Source organism: Hippocampus comes, unplaced genomic scaffold (genome assembly GCF_001891065.2).
Source record: "Hippocampus comes isolate QL1 unplaced genomic scaffold, H_comes_QL1_v1.1 scaffold105, whole genome shotgun sequence".
Taxonomy (NCBI): Eukaryota; Metazoa; Chordata; class Actinopteri; order Syngnathiformes; family Syngnathidae; genus Hippocampus; species Hippocampus comes.
The window spans coordinates 1,456,232-1,476,774 of NW_017806235.1; the positions used below are offsets into that span (position 1 = coordinate 1,456,232).

General features: G+C 43.6%; 2 protein-coding genes and 2 long non-coding RNA genes across 6 annotated transcripts in view; 2 read left to right on the forward strand and 2 right to left on the reverse strand.

The window, feature by feature from the left end:
* Positions 1–8: 8 nt before the first annotated feature.
* On the reverse strand, positions 9–10,224 carry acvr2ba (activin A receptor type 2Ba). Of its 2 annotated transcripts, none has more exons than XM_019856910.1 (11): positions 9,748–10,224; positions 6,645–6,861; positions 4,587–4,702; positions 3,791–3,942; positions 2,932–3,075; positions 2,701–2,847; positions 1,944–2,092; positions 1,731–1,845; positions 812–950; positions 593–723; positions 9–465 (listed from the first exon to the last, which is right to left on the reverse strand). In XM_019856910.1, the coding sequence occupies exons 1-11, from the start codon at positions 9,797–9,799 to the stop codon at positions 271–273; spliced, it is 1,557 nt and encodes a 518-aa protein (XP_019712469.1). In that variant the 5' UTR covers positions 9,800–10,224; the 3' UTR covers positions 9–270. The 2 variants fall into 2 exon arrangements, with proteins under 2 accessions (XP_019712469.1, XP_019712470.1); XM_019856911.1 differs by having other exon boundaries at positions 2,701–2,844; positions 9,748–10,222.
* A 3,653-nt stretch (positions 10,225–13,877) lies between these two features.
* LOC109507293 (uncharacterized) lies at positions 13,878–16,614 on the forward strand. Of its 2 annotated transcripts, none has more exons than XR_002166441.1 (2): positions 13,878–13,906; positions 14,604–14,878. It is a non-coding gene; the product is annotated as an uncharacterized LOC109507293 (long non-coding RNA). The 2 variants fall into 2 exon arrangements; XR_002166440.1 differs by lacking the exon at positions 14,604–14,878 and adding an exon at positions 15,793–16,614 and having other exon boundaries at positions 13,885–13,906.
* Positions 13,938–14,747, reverse strand: LOC109507292 (uncharacterized). Its single transcript, XR_002166439.1, has 2 exons — positions 14,659–14,747; positions 13,938–14,348 (listed from the first exon to the last, which is right to left on the reverse strand). It is a non-coding gene; the product is annotated as an uncharacterized LOC109507292 (long non-coding RNA).
* A 1,280-nt stretch (positions 16,615–17,894) lies between the features above and the next one.
* Positions 17,895–20,543, forward strand: part of LOC109507407 (integrin alpha-6-like) — an 11,565-nt gene continuing 8,916 nt past the window's right edge. The window contains exon 1 of the mRNA XM_019856819.1: positions 17,895–18,171. Coding sequence (XP_019712378.1) covers positions 17,987–18,171 — 185 coding nt within the window. The 5' untranslated portion in view covers positions 17,895–17,986. The remainder of the gene's footprint in view (positions 18,172–20,543) is intronic.

Genomic DNA, 20,543 nt, shown 5'->3' on the forward strand with positions numbered 1-20,543 from the left:
TTTTTTAAAAAAAAATGAGGTAATTAACAAAAAGAAAAAAAAATACATGAGGTAATAACGACTTTTAGTGTTGCCTGTCGCATAGCTTATATACTACATCCAAACTACAGCAGATGAATGTGTTAATAAGATCCGATGCCCCAGGAAAAAAAATACCAGTATGGGGATAAAATAGCAGCTGCATGTTATTAAATATTCACCGAGATCCACTGAGTTTGTGTTTGAAAAATCAAATTAAAAAAAAAAAAAAGTCAGGAGCACTGCCCGTGTTCAGGTACTGGACTCTTTGGGAGGTAGGTCCTCGTTGGTGAGCGACGTGACGATGGAGACGGGACCGTCTGAGGTAGTGCTGCCGGTGGTCCTGGCGATCTGGCCGATGCGCTCCTCCACGCAGCCGGCCGACAGGCGGGCCTCGGCGTCGTGGTCCCAACATTCCTCGATGGTCTCGCTCAGTTGGCTCAGACCCTGTGACGGGAGGGCGGGTCGCACATGTTAAGAACGCGACCTTTTTAGCATAGTACATGTTCTTGTCAAAGACTCTGACTTGGTCGTGAGACGATGCTCATGTCCCTCATGCAAAAAAATTACTCACCGGATGTTTGAGCCAACAGTCTTTGATGACTGGCCGCATTTTCTTGTGCACAACCACATCCTGCAGATCCTCCAGGCTTGGATGCTGCCCTATTTCGTCCTCAAACGGCAGAAGGTATTCACCCACCGTACCTGGGAAGGACATTACGGCAGAAAAATCGGCTCCCGTTTCTTGTTCAGCAACTGCGACAAACACAAGCTGCCTTCCAGGTGGACCCACCATCCGTTTCGTTGCAACGGGACACCAGTTCCCAAAGCACCAGACCCATGGCGTACATGTCGATCCTCAGGAAGGAGTCTCGCTGGAAGTTGATGGCTCCTTCCAACACCTCAGGTGCCATGTAGCGTCGCGTACCCACCTGATGGGACCACAACGACTTATGAGTTAGGCACAGATGTAATGTGGACGCTTTACGACGAAAGGCTAGTTGACGGTAATCTCCCGGAGGTTTTCCTATCAGTAATATTCCAGATAATATTTTTTCTTTAGGCTACGCCAACGGCCCTCAAAAAGCAGCCCACAGTCTGCATTTGTCGCAGCGGTTGCCTATTTGTTCTGGCCTTTCCTGAGAGCAGACGAGATTGGGTATCGTCAGAGTAGGACAGCCGTCAGCCACACAGTGCCTTGCACGTGGTATTTCGTGGTGGAATAACCCATTCATTGTGTATTTTGAGGCTGGCGGCACACAAGGTGGGCGGGCGGTCTGCCACGTGGCAGATGCACCCGAATTGAAAAATGTTTCTTTCACTGCGAGTTTCGGTTGGGTCAGCATGTGTATATTGAGACTTGTCTCCATGCCAAATGATACGCCCACAGCCTGTTACTGGGTCACTGAGTTCACTGTTGCGAGAGCAATTTTTTAACTTTGGCTGAATCGTTGCTAGCTGATGGAGCCTAGAATGCACAAAAATGGTGTCTTCCGAGTTCACTGGAGTAAAAACAAAAAGCGGAAAGTGAAAACCGGCAATTCAAAGATTACCGGTAGCCTGAAATATTTGCTTTCGTTCTCCCATGTGCTTCATGTGATTGATTTCCAAAAACATAAAAGAAAGAAGACTTGAGCAATCATGATGTTATTAGGCTACTGATCCATAAATGTAATTCATCGCAATGCTGACTGGAGGTCTTTTGTTGTTACCTGCCCATGAGTGTCTCCTGGAGGTTTCCCTGGTTCAAAGCGTACAGCAAGTCCAAAGTCTCCGATGACTGCGGTCAGGTCACTTCGTAGCATAACATTCTTACTCTTGAAATCCCTGATGAGAAAGAAACATTCATTAGCCATTAGCCAACCCGTTACAAGGCATCTTCTAAGCCGTCCGGGATTATTATTAATTTTTTTTTTTGCACCTACCTGTGCGCGATGGTGGGTTTGGGCTCTTCTCCCTTGTTGCTAGGAATGTCCTCGTGGAGGTAGGCTAAGCCGCGGGACATAGTCTCGGCGATGAGGCACAGCTCCCCCCAAGTCACAGTGTTGCCCTTGAGGTGGTCAGTCAGAGAACCCTGAAACAAAACACCAAGAGTGTGAGAGATGTGACAAGACTTTTTGTTTTATCAGAAAAAAATATCCATGGTTTCCTGTGTAGGGCTGGTTGATCCAGATTTTTTTTTTCCAAAGCTAAAATGGCAACACATAGTCAAATAACCTAACAATATTTAGTTATAATTGTTAGGTTACGCAAAGCAGATGCTAGTGCAAACATCCTGAAGCTAAAAGCATTAAGGCTAACAGCTTGCATGACCCATGACAAAGTCTCAAGGAACCAATTTTTCAAAAGTCAGCCACTTTAGTTTGTAGCAGCCAATTGGGTTCCATTATCAAAGTTTGATGCCCCCCCCCCCGCCCCTTGAATGATTAGCCACGCTTTAGCTTTAGATGTACACTAAATAGCTCATCGGTAATTAAAGATCAGTTTCGTGTCTCAATAAAAGGCAAGACAACAATCTGTAATATATTCTCACTGCCATCTAATCAAACGGCGGTCTTAATAAAAGCAGCGATGCCCTTTTGTGAAGGTAAAAGGCCCTGGCCAATATTGGAAAACACACAGAAGGTTGGGTCGGGCCACCCCATAGGGCACCCGTAGCTGACATTAAAAAAAAATTCTCACTCTCTCGTGGAACTCTGTGATGAGCCACAGTTCCGTCTCCAAGTTGCTGCCGTGCTTCTCAGCGGCGATATATCGGAGGATATTCTCGTGGCGCATGCCCGGTGTCAGGAAGATGTCCCGCTCGTTTTGCCATGACTGCTTATCCTGCGGAATGGCAATGAAGGGATGTCAACTTTTAGTGCCTTTCTCGGGGTGAAAATCTGAGTGGAAGGCGCTAGAGCAGTGACCCACCTGTACAGGGAAGATCTTGACTGCGACATATTCGCTCATGAGCTGGGCTTTCCAAACACAACCAAAGCGTCCCCTGGCTTTGATTTCCAGCAGCTGCAGGGGCTTCAGGCCCACCAGGGGTGATGGGGGGGTGGGTCCAGGGTCCTGACCCACAAACAAATAGATTTTTTTTTTTAATTCATGCATATTGTACTGAGCGCATCAGAGGATATTTTCTTTCTTTTGCCATACTACTCTTCTCCTGACTCGCGCTCAGTTCGAGCGGGTGTGGGGAAAATAATCACAGCTAAGTTCCGCAAACTAGCTACGGTAAAATTCACAGTGAAGTAAACCGCCAAAAGAACAGTGATATAGCGAGGGAGGAACTTACTAGATGCGCTCGGGTCGTGCTTTTAAAGGGCACGCGGCTTCTGAATGGTGTGTTGAATCCACGCTCTGAGCGATTGACCCAATTGATGAACACAAAAATTTTACCGTGACCACAAAATAAAACGTGCAATGCTTTAGGCGCATGTATCTGCATTTTTTTCCCTGTAGTTCCACTTCTTGTTGTTATACGGTGATAATACAGATAACGGTGATCATTTTTGGTCAGCGTAATTTTTGAAATGACATTTTAATATGGTTCCATCACTATTCTGTACACATCTCTACCGTATGCGCTCTCATTGCCACACAGACAATTCATTTCCACGTTGCCGTAGATTATAATTGAATGCACTCAGCCCTTCTAATTTCCTAGAATGCCTGCGAGGTGGAAATGAGTAACAATGTGGCTTTCATTCCCTGCATACGTCTCTCTCTCTCTAGCCACAGAGCGCGCCACCGGAAATATCATGGAATTCATCAACCGTCTCACCTCGCTCAGGTCCACATGGCCGTAAGGAGGTTTGCGGTGACGGTACATCCACAGGGCCAAGATGATTGCCAAAGAGAGCACGCAGAGCGGCAGCAGGGAGTAGACGAGCACATTCAGCATGGACGGCACTCGGGGCGGGGGCCGGATTTTGACTGCGCGTGAAGAAACGTGATTGATGATTATGAACACTTCAAAATGACGGAACTCGTCGGCGTCGCGTGAGGGATGAAATGCTTGACTGCAACCAAGTGACAGAAGGCTAACGCTAACCTTCTAGATTACAGTTAATGCTAGGAGTGGTACTTGTCTTGAGGCTTCTCCCACCCTGTGTACAAGCCAACATTGAATTCCCATATTTTCTTATTATTACACATATGGTATTTTTGTCTAATGTATTTCAATGTTGTTGTGTGTTTTTTGGTGGGTATGGTGAACTTGAGCTGTGTGACCTCCTCCTTTGCAAATATCCCAGCTAGTACAACCAAGCAGTCAATATATGTCCATATTTGTTTTTATGGCGAAATTTGGGGGACCCCTCGCTGTGTACCTAATATTTTGACTGGTACCTTTTGTGAATTCCTGGCATACATTTCTGTTTTTCATTGTTCAATATTGATCACGATGAACATTTTGCTCACTCTGCCTGTGATGTGAAAACTTTGATGTATGTCCTTTTTTTTTTTTAAATATGTGGCACGTTTATTTATATTTACATTTATATTCAACTGCAACACATCCTCCGTGTGTCCTTCGCGCTAATGTGAGAGCTATTTTTCCACTGGGTTCCCCCCCTCACCTCGGTTGCCGATGCCGATCAAGTCGGGGAGGTGGGTGAAGCGCTCGTTGCAGTAGTTGCCCTCGCAGCAGCAGAAGAAGACCTGAGGGTTCTCGTCCATGGAGACGCACTCTTGCCTGAAGCCACGGGATGACACACACACACACACACACACACACACACACACACACACACACACACACACACACACACACACACACACACACACACACACACACACACACACCTGTCTTAGGTTCAGAGGAGTATCACAGCTATTTTTAATGGCGACGAATACACGCTGGAGAAAGACAAGAAATAGATTTGCTGCAAATCCGCTGATTTCGAGTTTTGCTATCTGCATATCCCATATTGCAGGACCAGGGAAGCCATGAAATCCAGAGAAACGTTCTTCATTCTGCGCAAAACGAGCCGGTGTAGCATAAACACTATTTTTTTTTTCAGCTGCCAGATGCAATTATCACCAAGATAATGTGCCTTATTAACCAGTGCGCCCTATGTATGAAAATGTTTGAAAATAGACCCAGTCATTGATATTACGCTGAATGTTCCGTATAATATGGTATCGCTCATGCCTTAAAAATGTGCACAATTCAGTTCCTTTGAACTCTACATTAATAGCAAATGCTGAACAATGAAGCACAACTTGATATCTGCTGAAGATAGATGGGCTGTCAACACCCGCACGAAACATCGGTTACAAATTCTGTGACACTTGTGCCTCAAAACCTGCAAAATAGGATAGCTGCAAGCGACTGAGCAGTACTGGACATGCACGTGCAGTAAATTTCGGCGTGCGTAAATATCCACCCGTGTCTAATTGAGACCTGACCCTGATATTTTCAAAACCAGATTATGAAAACAGCTTTCATGTCGCCTCAGCATGTGCTCCCGCTGCGGCGGCGTACATTATGCAACGGTGAATTATTTAAAGCTGTGGCGTATTCTATGTACACAGTGTCCTTACATTGCTGCGTGCATCGTGGGTATTTACTTTGGACACTTGCCAAATGACAAAAATGCAAATCACATGAATGCACAGTCATGCGCTCCAACTCCAACCCACTAGGTGACGGTGACATGCATTTAAAAGGAGTTCAACGCACGGCCGGCCGATTCCAAAGCCATCTTTTTTTTCGTGGATTCTACCATCTTGCCGTTCTGTGTGTAAGGTACCCCTGCACAATGAAGTGGGTTGAAGTCAACCTGGAATTAATGTGGAAGGGGATGGATAGAAGTTTTGACCGGAGTTTGAATTGGAACGCCAAAGACGGCCAGTAGCCATTTGCGCTGAAAGCAATTGTTGCTGCTGTGGTGACATTCAACACACGGGACAGGCCCCAACAGCTGTGTTCTGTGTGAAAGGGACATGAGCGTAAATGCGGGCTCGACCATCGTATTGCTGATGTGCCAATTTGCCGGTAATGTAGTACGAAAGCACCTGAAGATGTAAGGTTGGAGCTGGGACTTGTCATGCAACAACTTGGCATCGTGCAATCAGATAATCAGATAAGTGCCTTGTCTGATGTGACGACATAACAGGGCAGGAGAGTTGAGTCTCAGGCCACTTCCCTTCCAGTGACTGGGGAAAACGTCATATTTGATGAGCGTCGTGAACGGACGGGGGTTTATGATCGGCTGCCATTTGCCAAATTTGGCAGGAAGGCCCAGAATCGGCGGGCCTTTAAAATTAGGGGGGGCCTGGTGTCAAACTTCACACCTCAGCCCCAGCTTACTGATATTACTTTTCAAACAGCTGCAAGTGCCACAGCTGTTATCTCACCAGCGCTACCGTGGAAGGTGAAAAACTCGCAGGTCGACCTCAATTGCCCGTCAGCGTGTATTACAGAGAGCAACGACACCGGGGGATAATGTGGCTTTGATGAGGAGTGTGAAAGGTTTATGGTTGACCGGCAGTTGCCAATTTTGGCAGAAAGACCCAGAAACTGCTGGCCTTCTTGCCCTTCAAAATCAATGTGCATAGCAAAGCCTCTGGGGAGACGTGAGCGTCAGGTGGTAAAAGTTCACACCTCACACGGTGACCGTCCGCCGGCTCACCTGTCATAGCAGTTGAAATCGTCCAGCCAGCAGCCTTTCTTTACCAACTTGATGGTCCCTGAGGAGTTGAGCCAGGACGCGTAGCAGTGCAGCCGCTTGTCCTTGTCTTTGTCCTTGTCGTCGCAGCGCTCAAAGCCGCTCTGGTTGGTCTTCTCGGCGCGCCAGTTGTCATTGTAGAACACGCATTCACGCGTCTCCGCCTCGCCGACGCTGTACCCTGCGAGATACAAGACCAGACAGTAATCAACCCGACAAAGCATAAGGAAGGACGGGTGGACGGCCGCCGTCGGGAACATCCAAGAGTTATCGCTTTGGAGCGCCGCCAAATTTCGGGAGTTCCTCGGGGGGGGGGGGCTCGGGAAGTTGCTGCCTAATAATCCACCGCGCTTAAAAGATCTCTTTAGACTTTTAATTAGCCGTGGAACAAAACATAACAGCAACATGCCAGACGCTTCTCGAGATATACACGGACCAAGGGATTACCCCCCCCCACCCCCTCAAGTACACACTTCACTGTACATCCTGTGTGTACTGTACATCTACCCCGGGGCTTGGACTGTCAGTTACCAGTAGACACAACATAGCATAGCAAATTCATTTTGAACAATTTTTAACACTTTCGAACAACTGAACACAGAAAACGTTTGACTTTTTTTTTTTTTACACTCTATCAATATTTCTAATTATTTCCAGAACTGAAGAAAAGTCTTAGGACGCCAAATTATTTGTTGTTTTATTACCAGCATTTAAGACGTGAGGGTGTATAAAATTTCACAGGAATTTAAATGAAGGATGAAAGCCTCGGGATTTGTTCGGGTATTGTAACCTCCAGTCGGTGACTAGATGGACCGTTGTATTGTACTAAATAAAACAGCAAAGTGATTTCATCCCTATCATTCTTCTTGTTTTATGTCAGTTTTCATAGATTGAAAGAGAGCCCACATTATTTCGATGTGTAGATATGATGTTTTTTTTTTTTTTTTTGGTTTGCGTTTGAAATGTCCAACTGTATTTGATTGCACCTTGTGTCTTGCCGAACAGGAGCGATGTCAATGTTTAATGTCATGCTCCTGTTATGATCCCATCAGTTTGAACCACAAAAGGTAAGAGAGGACATCGGAAGGCGGGGGAGAGGGAAGGGAGAAATGACATGACGTAAAGATGACATTAGCTCACTGATTCATCTCACAAAGGAACCATCTGTGTGGTTGAATTATTACCGTCATGACAAACGTCCACTTTCATGTTTCGAGTGGGATCAACTTACCGTTGAACAGAGTCAACACTTTGTCTTTACCCCTTTTCTGATGTGAGGTCTAGACGTAAAGATATCCAAATTGCGTTTCTACTATTTGCAGCATTGCTTCTTGCAAGAATGTCTTCCATATAAAAGTAAAATTGGTACAGCGTGAAATCCTTTCATAACTGAAACGAAAATCAATCAAAGTGAATTGTGAATCGTAAATTGAATCAAATTGGGGCCTGGTGAATCAAATTGATGTTGGGGATCTGAATCAATACCCAGTCCTAAAGAGTATAGTATGGATTGGTGTGTAACAAAATAAAGAGACCAATGTTACTGGTTTGCTTGTGCAAATGCTGTAAAAGGTTAGAGTACATAAAGGTAAAAACTATCAGCAAATATTGGCAATTTGGACGATTATTTTGGCTGGCGTTTGAAGGGGCACAAGTAGCATGCCAGGGTGTGACGTTTTTAAAGACGAGACACTAACTTCTCCCATCCTGGTGCACTTAAATTGACGTGTTCCGACAGGTATTTTATACATCAGACAACACGCTCTCATTTTCAGCATTCACAGACAACTGGCTCAGCTGTCGTTGAAAAACAATGGGGAATGTTGACTCTTTTCATCTCTAATCGTAATACACACTTATCTAGTTTAAAAACACTGAATTGATATTGGTACAACATTATTTCCACACAAAGAGGAGCATGTAAAATCATGTCACGTCAGAATAGCTTTGTTATCAGGTTAAAAAAAATGGAAAAAAAATAGAACCTGCCTCTTTAAATACTTTCCTGACGGACAGTGCCCCTCCCCCAATGTAGCCCCCACTACACACGCGCGCACGCACACACACACACACACACGCACGCACGCACGCACGCACGCACGCACGCACACACACACGCACGCGCGCCCTTAGATGTCCGGCAGCAAACAATGGAATTCAATACCCGATGCATAATATTACATTTAAAGAAGGAAAGTAAATAAAAAACAAAAACCGCGATGCTCCATCCAGCCCATATTGGTGATCACGTGATGCAGGAGGACTTTTACTACGATGTCCCCCCCCACCCCCCCCTTCCCTCCTCCTTCTGTCACTTAGGGAGGCTTTAACCCACCACAACATGGATTCTGGAGGAAGCGGCTTACTACAACAATCTACAAAACCATATAAGATGGAAAATGGCCGTGTGGCACACAGACACATACAAACACAGACAGACGCATTCATTTGGGGGGTGGCAGCTGTGTAGACATTTTATTGTCATTCTAAACTGCATGAGAGGGGAGAAGGGTGGGAGGGGGCTTGTGGAGAGGCCGTATGGTCCAAAATAATAAAGAAGGTCAGAGAGCAAGCCCACGTTGTGGAGTCACATTATTGAAAGCGGTGGGGGAGGAAAAACTCAGCCCCCTTGTGCAATTTCACTTGGTTGTCAATCTATTATCTGTTCCAATTTATCGCTCTGGCGTTTCAAATGTTTCGCTTTTAACGTTGCTTCTCTCTCCCTTTTTCTGTTGTTGGGTAAGAGTGTTATGGAGAATCTAAGGTTTCAGGATGTTGCTGCAGCAGCTGCTACTGCTGCTGCTTTCTATTCCTGCCCTGCGCTACGCTCACAAAAGGCTTCAAACGCAACAGTTTTAGCACGTAGCACCTTTTGTGGCAAACCACACTTTCGAATATTTCTTTTTAATAAATTACCAACCTGAACATTTCACTCGCATATAAATGAGTAATACACGCGGGCGGCGGAATACACTTTTGAAAAATAAATGTGTGGATAAAAGTTTAAATAAACACTCGAAGAGGTGACAATGCCTACGGTGGAAGCTAACCCCTAGCGGCCGCTTACCTGCGCATAAAGTTCCCAGCAGAAGTGAACAAGTCAGCCACGAGAAAGACATGTTCCGTCTTCAAAAACACCACCACGGAGGTCCACCGTTTTGGTTCGGTCCCGCACATCCACCCCTCAGCCCCGGCGGAGTCTAACCGACCGCAGGCCCCCCTCTAAGCTAAAGCCTTCCGCGGCTCGTAAGCGCCGCCGCCGCCGCCGTCGCCACACCACCAATCACCACCACCACCACCACCACCGAGAAGAAAAGACAAGGGGGCAGATTAGTCGAGCCGCCGTGTTTGCTCGTTCAGTCCCACATGGCTTCAGAAAAAAAGAACGCTGAAGGAGAAAGGAGCGTTTATCGTTCCCTCTGGCGGTGCACAAGCGTGAAGAGTGGTTGTGGTTGGAAGCGCAGCGTCGCGAGGTCGCCCGGGGTTTACGTGCATGTTAGTGTGATGTGTGTCCAAAATGGCTTCGAAACTGGGAGCGGGGGGGGGCTGCGAGCTGGGAAAACCCGGATGTGTAAACACAAAGGGGGGAAATCAGGCAGCCCCAGCCGAGGTGACCTCAACGCAACTCCACTAAATTCGCCTAAAACGCTGTCGTTTCACACCTAAATAAAATACTTGCATTTTATTCGAAGGCGGACTATATATTCCGGCGACGACCAAGGGAAATTTGGTTGTGGAAGCCCCCCCGAGGATGAACGTGTTTATTAAGCATCTCGCTCGTTGTCCTCGGATTACTGGGGCTACAATTGCGAACTTCCTTTTGCGTTTCCATCGTTCTTTATTTATTAAAATTCGCATCGTCAACATTATTAAAATATTTGTTCAACATAGGCGAAAATATAAATCTATAATATCATGGAAAAAAATATAAATGATTCGTTTATCTGCACAATATTAATCAAAGACAATATTTTTCTGTTTTATATGTTTAATATATTGATGGTGTCTCTTGAAAAAACAAAACAATACATCACTATCGATATTCCCCCAATCACGGCGTTTCTCATCATTTATAATGATATTTTGCCAATACGATATGTATAAAACGTGATAATCAGCGGCGTGCCACGAGGTTCATGACTGGTGAGGGACTGACTCTCCTGTAGTCAAACATAAAAATAAGAATCTAAAATAGATCATTAGCCCGTATTTCAAATTTGACCTGAATCGAAACAGGCACATACAAACAGAGGCAACTCATGCAGCAAATGAGCCAGGAATCAGGTTATCTGTAGGTAATCTCTCTGAAAACTATTGATGTAACTCAAGACAAAAATGGCTTCCTCATGAGCCACCTTGTAACTCAATGAGATGAGGAGAGCTCATTAAAGGTTCAAAGTGCAATAAGGGTGGAATTAGAGCTGCCGGGGCCTGCGTGGATGTTGGAACATTATGAGAAAAACTACGAGGAGGGGAAATTGACCTACATGCTAACATGCTATCGCTCATGTAGCTGTACATGAATTAGTCCGATCAATCGGACAGACGAGCCGGGAAGAAGATCCAGTGCAAGAAGCATATCAAACAAAGAGGAAGTAGAAATATTTTGGACAAATAAGGCCATGCTTTCCGATCTCCTCAGTTATTGCAGATGTCTACTCAGGATGACGTCCACCGCAATAGATAAAAGGTGCTATTTGTTTATATGTAGCAAATAAGGCAATGAAAGTAATCAAATGAAGGCACAGTATGTGCTCTATACATCTCTCATTGTATTGAGCCTGCGGGTCTAAATAATGTTTTACAGAGCGACACCAGGTGGTAGCAGAGGTCTTGAGAGAAGGTAAAGCTCCCTCCCATCTGTGTTGTATAAATACATGCAACATTTCTGCAGTCTTTTGTTCTATGGAGGCCACGCCGCGTCTATGGCACAACGGCAGGGGCTCTATGCTACCTTTCCAGGTTTCTTTTTTTTTCCATTCTCGTGTTCTACGGGTGAACATTATGGCTGTCGATATGTGACTATTCATCTCCAGCTTAGTGGCGGATCCAGTAGTGTACAGATCATGAAGACCCGAAGCTTTACATGACACTGTCTCAGTTATCTGTCTTAGTATTCCAGTTCAACAGGTGTGCCAATGGAAAGTATCCAGGTTCCCTTTGTTTTATTGCATTTCATTCATCGAGTTTGTTTATTTGGGTAAATTGAGAAGAGACCATCATTCTGTCAGCAAAAGTGGTGGTCATTCATAAACTGACCAGAATACAAACTTGAAAATAATCTGTCTTTTAGTACAGTAAAGGATGTTTAGTTCTTCTCACTGTCAATCAAGACTTACTTTCACACAATAGCAAGCCAACAACATGACGGGGAAGTCATTATTTATCATACCATCCACAGTCAGTTTCCTGACATAAAATGTACACCGTCTTGCTCAACGAATCCACAATTGAAGCAGGAACAAACCTAAGTGAAGTGCAATGTTTGGAATTGTGAAGAATTAAGAATTTTTTGAGTCATTGAGCTTTGATGATTTGGATGAATGAGCCACCATTCGCATTATGCAAAATGGGATCGACCGTCTGTGGAAATTGTGAAGTCTGATTGACTGTTAGCAAGCAGTCAGTGCGTGACATAGAAGCAGACTATGAGCTTGGACAAAAAAAAAAAAAAAAAAAAAAAAAAAGCAAAGACATTGGCATCGTCTAATAAATTATGCTTAGCAAAGCGTTTACATTTAGTTCACCTCTGCAACATTGCTTGGACTTCGTCTCTCTGGATTGGCAGATTGGGGTGATGGTCTCCCTTTTTAAGGAGGGGAAGTCGAATGTCAGATCCAGGAGGGGCAGTGTGATTTTCGCCCTGGCTGTGGAACAGTGGAGCGGCCTCGCCAGGGTCTTTTGTTGTGTCTTTGATGTAGTGGTGAAACCCGGATGGTTCTGCTGCCTTACATTCCACCCCCCACCCCTATCTTGCATTAACGCAGGAAGCATTATTGGTGTTAGCTGGTGAGAGGATTTGCTAGGCTCGTGGGGCCAGCTCATCAGCAAGCTTTGCAGAAGCCCGATTACGATCATCATCATTTGAATCAGGTCTGTTGGAGGAGGGAGACATGTAAAACAGGCTGGACGGGGGCTCTCGAGGACCGGACTTGATCCCTGTTCTTAAAATAGCTCATCAATGATGGGGCATTGTAATTTCATTTCCTTGGAATGCTGTCGAAAGTGATCATTTCAAAATGCAAAACACTTGCAGAGATTTATAGGAACGAACAGTTTCATAGTGAGACTTATCTGTTTCCCACGTTGTTTAATCATTGTTGACCATTTTTAGTAATTATTATTTTTGTTTAATTTCTGCATGAAAACATGAACGTGATAATGTCATCACATGGATTCATATAGGTACTGTACTTAGTTTTTATTAATAACTTACAATTGTAGAAAATGGAAGCACATTTTTAACGTTAGAAGAGTGTAGATCAGACTGGTAGCCCTTTCACGTTAATCAGTAGCCAAGAAGTAGTTCTCACTTTCCAAAAGGTCGGTGACTCCTGCTGCAGACAATGACAAAAAGCAGCGTTTACCCAAACATCTCCATCCACAGGCCAGAAAAAGCAACTTCGGTCTCTTATGGTAGATGGCAGAGTTGGGGCCCGAGCGACAGTTATATTTCATTTCTCTTCCTGTAAAGCTTTCAATGGTTATGGGAAACACTTTGAATTGTCTTGTACATGAAATGTGCTCCACAAATAAACTTGCCTTGCCTAATTCACATAATGCAGGGAAAAGCGACCCCTGTGTTTTGCTCTAGTCAACACCGGGCCATCATCTGAACATCCTGTGGCCAGTAAAGTCACACCTTGAAAACAAATGTATGTGACTGTAAGAACACAGTTGGGCCATGGCCTTGGCTGAAAAAGTGTGAAAAATGTAAAGCTTCCAAAAACACATCCAGGTGCGACCCACAAAAAAAATAAATAAATAAAAAGCACATTCACAGGGATTGATATTCTTCAAATTTGTATGGTTAGCTGGGAGTTCAAATGAGTTTCTAATTATTTGTCATAAATTTTATTGAAGAAGGTGTAAACCTCCTCAGTGAGAAAAAAAAACTGCCCTAAGGGTTGATCTTTGGCAACTTCCTGTGGCTGTACTGAAGGGTGTGTGCTCGTGTGCGTTACGCCAGTGTTGTGGGTGGAGTAGGCAGGATTGGACAAATAAAGGTGAGTTTGTTACTCATGTCCAGCCAGGAAATGATTCACATGTTACGATTTTATTTGTCACGTGTCATGATAAAAGATCATATACACGTTTGTACACATTGTATTCGACCTGGAGGAATAAAATCGTTGCATAATTCTCTTTAATGGCATGCAATTTTTCATTGCAAGGTTAAAGGGATGTCAGCACTCCATATTGGCACACCGGTCTTTATTGTTTAGCTGAACATGTGTTCGTAAGAGTGAAATTGCAACAGTGCTAGCTGAAGAATATAGGTAGAGAAGTGTGGAGGATTTCGGGAGGTGCTGGGAGTGGCAGGGTGACGTGTCAGACTCTGGTCATGAATTTATCCTTCATTCCTTTCAAGCATGTTGGGACTCATTCCTGGCCTCCCATCCCAATGCACTTCTTCTCTGGAAAACATTTCTCTTTTGCTCGGATATCCTTAAGTCAGGCAAAAAAAAAAAAAAGCTACAAAAGTACATGATGTCTCGTTTTACTGCACCAAACTCATCCAAACATGCCACAGTTTGTTCACCGAGACACATTTGGGATGGGACTGAAAAGCGGCTCGATCAAACTTTTCCCCACAAATATTGAATGTCGAATTGTCTGAACATAATAATGCGGCCACTATTTTCATTTTGATATTTTTGTGCATGGAATGATTCTGTCATCATGTCTCTCGCACATTCTCAGATCCCACATGTTCATACGTGGGAGTGAAAGTAAAGATGTGATTTATCGCACTTACCTGAGATTCTGCTGAGGAGCACGGCAGGAATTCCAGGATTCCACGTTAACCTCAGAACACGATGAGTTTACCTTGAAGACATGTATGTGCAGATCTATCTCATTACAGATGCATGAACTAAATCTGCTGAATGTGATTCATGCAGTCAGTCACCTTTAGAGAACAGACATCGTCAGAGCACCTGCGGGACAGTGAAGCAAGTCATCATTTAAAAAAAAAATGAACATTCATTTTATTGGGGCATGTAGCGACTGGTTGACTTAAGAAGCATCTATAGTCGGCCTAAAACCAGTCAATACTGTGGTGAATTGACCTACGAGTGACCAGACTGCCATCCGGCTGAGAAACAAACAACTACATAGCTAAGCCTTTCAGCTCGCTAGCTTAATGCTAATGTTAAAGAGTCCTGTAAAGGCGATTTGATATGTACAGTAAAGATTTTAAAGTGGAACGAGCAGGGTCCATTTGCCAAAAACAAAATACTTTGAAAGTACAAAGTACATTGAGCACATAATGGAAAGCAGGAGTGTTTTGTTACAGTGTGTCACAAGTTCGCTCATTTCTGGAATGCAAGCATGTGTGCGACAGAGGATGACTTTGTAAACTGAAATCACCGAACTGGTGTAAAGAGGCAGAGGGAGACCACTTACAGGGTGGAAAATCTTGTTTTGTTTTGTGTGGTTTTTTTTTTTTTTTTTTTAACTCTTTTATTGCCTGGAATGCTTTTTTCCTCACTGGCGCAGTGATGAGTTGGATCACAGCTTAGTTCACAAGCACTTTTCTTTGTATTCAGTGTGTCTCTATTTTTTTTTAATTCACAACAAGCTGGCACCAAAAATCAAGTGTGCCTCTTTTTTGAGATGTTACTTATGAGGGCAATGGCTAAATTATGACACAATAAACACAAAGTGACCAAAATGCAAAAATTAATTGACCTTTCTCATTGTGTTTCGACCCAGGCAGAACCGGTTATTCCGCTGAAAGAAGACACCTTATAACTGTTTGAGTATACAGTACATGCGAGGTGTTTTTTTTTTTTTTTTGGTTTTGTTTTGGCTTTTTTGTTACGTAACATTTGATTTGTTAAGAGAAGAAAATCAAAACCATAAAACTTCTTATTTTGTGTGTAAACAGGAAACAATGAGCAGCAAATACAAAATGAGAACACTCGCAAGGAGCTGCTGCGGCACGCCCAGCTGCTTCCGCCCAGCCTGATTTATGCTCACCAGGCCACGCCCCCCCACGGGCACACATACAACAACAGGAGAGTTGCTGGTGTGTTTTTCAGCTTTTCCCAATGTGCGATGATTAATGGCAATTCCATTCTCAACAGGGAAAATTTGCTCTACGAATAAGGAGTAAAACAAACTTGGTTTTGATTCGGGAAAAAAACGGGTGTGTATTAGAGAGGATGGTAAAATGTTTACTAGCAAATGAGCGCTTTGAAGGGCAGAGGGAGTTATTTCACCCTCGCCCACTTTGAACACGGTTCTTTCAACGTGATAAGGCTGATTACTGTTTCTGACCTCTGGTGCTCTTCCCATGCTCGACTTAACTGGAATTAAAACACTGACCAACAAACACTTTTGTATGTTTCTCCCCATGTCAAATGTGATCAAAAGGAGATTCCAACCTGCAGTGGGCTCTAAAGCCGACATTGAAACAAGAGAATCTGCTTTCCAAGGAGATTCTCAAGGTCAACAGTTCCAAAGCATGACTCTAATAATGAGATACAGGAACAGCATTCTTCCCCAGTTTGCCCTCTCCCGTTTTCCACCATTATTTTTGCCTTTTGTACAGTATGTGGGCGGCTTCTTTCTCCCTCTCCCTTTCTGTCTGCCCTTTCTCTCCAGGCACACAAAGCCCACGTTGTTTGCTGACACGTTGTGTTGTGAGGAACAAGTGGTGAGTCTCATGAAATGCCAACGACACCATCAAAGAGTCAGGAAATCAGCAAAAAAAAAAAAAAAAATGCAAAACGCCATAGGCTGGCTAACGAAGAACATCCGTGTTGCGACATTATAACTAGAGTGGCAATGATTAATTGACAACAATGATCATTTTTGATAATCGATTCATTGTTTCAATACCTTTTTGAAATAAAAGTTATCCAAATCCTATTAAATGTGTCTACTTCCAGATTATTTATTTAGGCGGCATGGTGGTCAACTGGTTAGTACGTCGGCACCACAGTGCAGAGGTACAAGGTTCGATTCCGGCTCCGGCTTTCCTGTGTGGAGTTTGCATCTACTTCCTGGGTTCTCTCCGGGTGCTCCGGTTTCCTCCCACGTTCCAAAAAACATGCATGGCAGGTTATTGGAACCCTTTAAATTGTCCCGAGGTGTGACTGTGAGTGTGAATGGTTGTTCGTCCATGTGTGTCCTGTAATTACCAGTTCAGGGTCTACTCCGCCTACTGCCTGTTGATGGCTGGGATAGGCTCCAGCATGCCTGCGACCCTCGTGAGGATAAGCTCATTAAAAAAATGGATGGATGGATGGATTTTTAATTTTTTTTTGTATTAAAGTTTCTGTACTTCTATTCAAGTACAGGATGAAAAGGACATTTACCACCTCTGCATACATTGAAAAAAAAGTACTTGATTTTCGATTGGACATGTTTAAAATGCGTTACACTCACCCATCATTTGTTTATTTTGGAGGAAAGCACTGGAAAATGACATCGGCTTACCACATCTTAATTATGTGCATGACAAACATGTTCGAAATAAGAAAATCAATTTTTTTTTTTTGTGTATTTACAGCCATGAACAAGTTCACACCTACGAACGACAGGATTCTCCTCATTAATTCTTCTAATTCCTTTCCCCTCCTCTTTCATCTATAACTGCTTCAAACAACAAAGGGTATGCAGAAAAGTGGTTAAGATCTATCTTAAGTGTTGTGTTGTATTATTTTGTTGTTGTTATTACTTCAAGATGGCGCCGCGAGAGTGGCTACCTTTACAGCAGTTCCTCTCATCTACATTTTGTTCTTCTACTTTCTTCCTTTCATAACTTTGCGGCTGTAAATTGGGAATTTCTCCATTGTGAGACGAATAAAGGTTTTCTTATTCTTATTGGACAGTTATTAAACAGACCGATGATGTTAATTTTGAAATATATTTGAAATCAAGTTGCGATTCCAGGCTGCGTGGGATGAGTGGGTTATGGTGTGCGCGCGTGCGTATGTGTCAGTGCAGTCGAGGGAGGGGCAATCCCAAGTGAAAAGTGGACACCGCGCAACCCCTCCTTACATTTTCTCGGTGTCAACTGCGCTCCTCGCAGCGAGGATTCGCAACTTTTCAGGAGAGTCCGAACGAGGTGACATATGGAGGGGCAAACGTCAAGTGTACCGTTGCGGCTGCTGCTCGCCTTCTTGCTGGGATGCGCCCGACCGTCTTCAGCCTTCAACCTGGACACCGAGGACGTCGTGCGCAAAAACGGAGATCCAAAAAGCCTCTTTGGCTTCTCCCTTGCCATGCACCGGCAGCTTGAACCCGTGGATAAAAGAATGTGAGAGCCATTTTTTTTTCCCTCGAGACTTTTATTCTCACGTTGTAAAGTTACTTTTTTTGGGGGGGGGGGTAATAATTACGCACACGTAAATGTTTACGACCTTGTTTTTGGGTTCACATGTATAGATATGAGTTGCTTTTCCCACGCCAGTGGGTCTGCGCTATTCAACCTTTGTTAATGTTTAAGAAATCTTGACTTATCTGTTTAAAGTTTAATAATTAGTGAGCCGTTGGGCCCCGACTTGCGCGTTTTCCAAGCGCGCTCACGTTGCGCCGCAGGTGATAGGGAACCGAAAACATTTTGAGGAGGAAAATAAATAGTCATGTAAAGTCAGGTGGAAAAAAGAATACTGTTTAAGATTAAGAACACATCCTATCAATGGTTCCCATGTACATATATGCTAGTTGAAAAAGCTTTGTTTCATAACAACTAGCAATCCGGTTTTTCATTTTGTAATTAGGAATACTTCATGCTTTGAATGAAGGATTTGTTTAAAACAGTGGTTGGTAAATTTTAACACCAAGTACCACCTCATAAACAGTGTCGCTGTTCTGAAGAGCCTCGAATCTTCAAGTCCCATCCGTTTGACCTAAAATACAGTGGCGCAATAGGCCGAAGCGTTCATCGAAAAACAAGATAGAGTTTCTATTCCTTAAAAGTATCTTTAAAATTATTGTAAGACAAAGTAACATAATTCACACTTCAAACATTAACACTGATTTTAAATAAAGGGAGAAAAAAAATGGTCTGATGTGGTCCATCAGTCGATACCGCTTATCCTAAATAGATTCTTGGATGGGCTAAAGCCTGATGATCCAAGTAAAACCTTTTGCAGAGTAAAATGTTAAATACAAGTTTTAGCTAAAAACATTCAAAAACAAAGATACTAACACTAATTGCATATGCATCGAACTTAAACGCTGATTACAATTCACTGCCTTGAGGCATTAATTATTACCCTCACCACTAGAGGGAGTTTATTTACCCCCAATTCATCTACGTCATCGGTTAATTCAAGGAAATTAATTCATCCATTCAATCCACTTTTTCAAGCCAGTGTTTACTAACCTTTCTCGGGGGAACATATTTTACATCCGAAAAGTGGATACAGAGATTAATTGTGTACCTTTGTGCCACCTAGTGGAAGGGATTGTAATTGTTCTACCTGTCACGATATGTCGTTGGCATCGGTAGAATAAATACTTTCGCACCAAGTCACAGCAAACAAATGCACCCTGGGCACCCTTGTTGGGAATCAGTCATCGAGAGAACTTTTTTTTTTTTCAGAGTCAATTCTATTGGTTGAATACAAATGCAAATACAAAAGAGATTTAGACGCATGTATGTGAAACACCAGATTCCAAACTTGGATATGTGTGTGCATGCTTATGCAACGCGACATTTTTTTGGCAAGATCTTCATAGAGCCCTCACCGAGGTGGAATGAGTTCTTTTCAAAAATGAATATGGGAGCTTATTGGTTTTTCATAACAAACGGTGAAACGTGTGTGTATGCGTGCGTGTCCATTTCTGCCCCTTCCTCATTTAAACTTTTGTCACAATCCTATCCCAGCCACGTGTGCAGCAAGTATTTGAGTCATATCTTATTCGGGTCTTCATGCCCTACAGCGACGTGTTGTGCATGTACTTGCAGGTGAGGGCAGGAGGAGATGTTACGGTTATGCGCTTGTGCGTGTGTTTGTGTTTGCATGAGTAGGCGTGTGCCATCACTGGCAAACCGAGAAGTCTGTTCGCGAAAGGGAGGGTAGAAAAACTCGGCCTGAGTTTGACCAATGCATGCTTGCATATTTTAGATGAAAGGGTGCATGCAGGTGTGCATTTTATGGACCCTTTATTAGGTACACTTGCGCAATCGAACGAGCGCCAAAACAACAGCACTGTGACTCTCATGATTTTTTGCTTTTCCTTAAACAACTCTTGTTGGTTCTCATCAAATTATCGCGCAATCTAACGAGCGCCAAAACAACAGCACTGACTCTCATGATTTTTTGCTTATCCTTAAACAACTCTTGTTGGTTCTCATCAAATTATTTAAGTGTGCCTAATGTTGTGGCATGCAAGCGAGGTACTGGGGCCTTGGTATTTGCTACACAACAAGGAGGAGTGTCAGGTTTTTGTTCTCTGGAGTTTCTCTTGCCTCAGGTTATGTAAGGTTATCCGACATCAAACACCTTTAAAAAAAAACAAAAAAAAACAGGTGAAGCTGAACAGAATCTCCACATAAATAATTCATTCGTCTGGACAGCAAGCAGAAGAAATTTTGAAGAGATTTGGGATGGGCTCTTGGCAGACATTTTGTGGAAAAATCGAGTAGTTGGGCAGCATATGATTGCACTGGCCGACCTCTCT

Excerpts from the sequence above, each read along its gene's own strand:
- acvr2ba (XM_019856910.1), bottom strand. The coding sequence starts at position 9,799 with ATGTCTTTCTCGTGGCTGACTTGTTCACTTCTGCTGGGAACTTTATGC. Across the intron at positions 4,703-6,644 it reads GATTTCAACTGCTATGACAG|GCAAGAGTGCGTCTCCATGG; the intron begins GTGAGCCGGCGG and ends CCGTGGCTTCAG. Across the intron at positions 951-1,730 it reads CAGGAGACACTCATGGGCAG|GTGGGTACGCGACGCTACAT; the intron begins GTAACAACAAAA and ends TGGTCCCATCAG.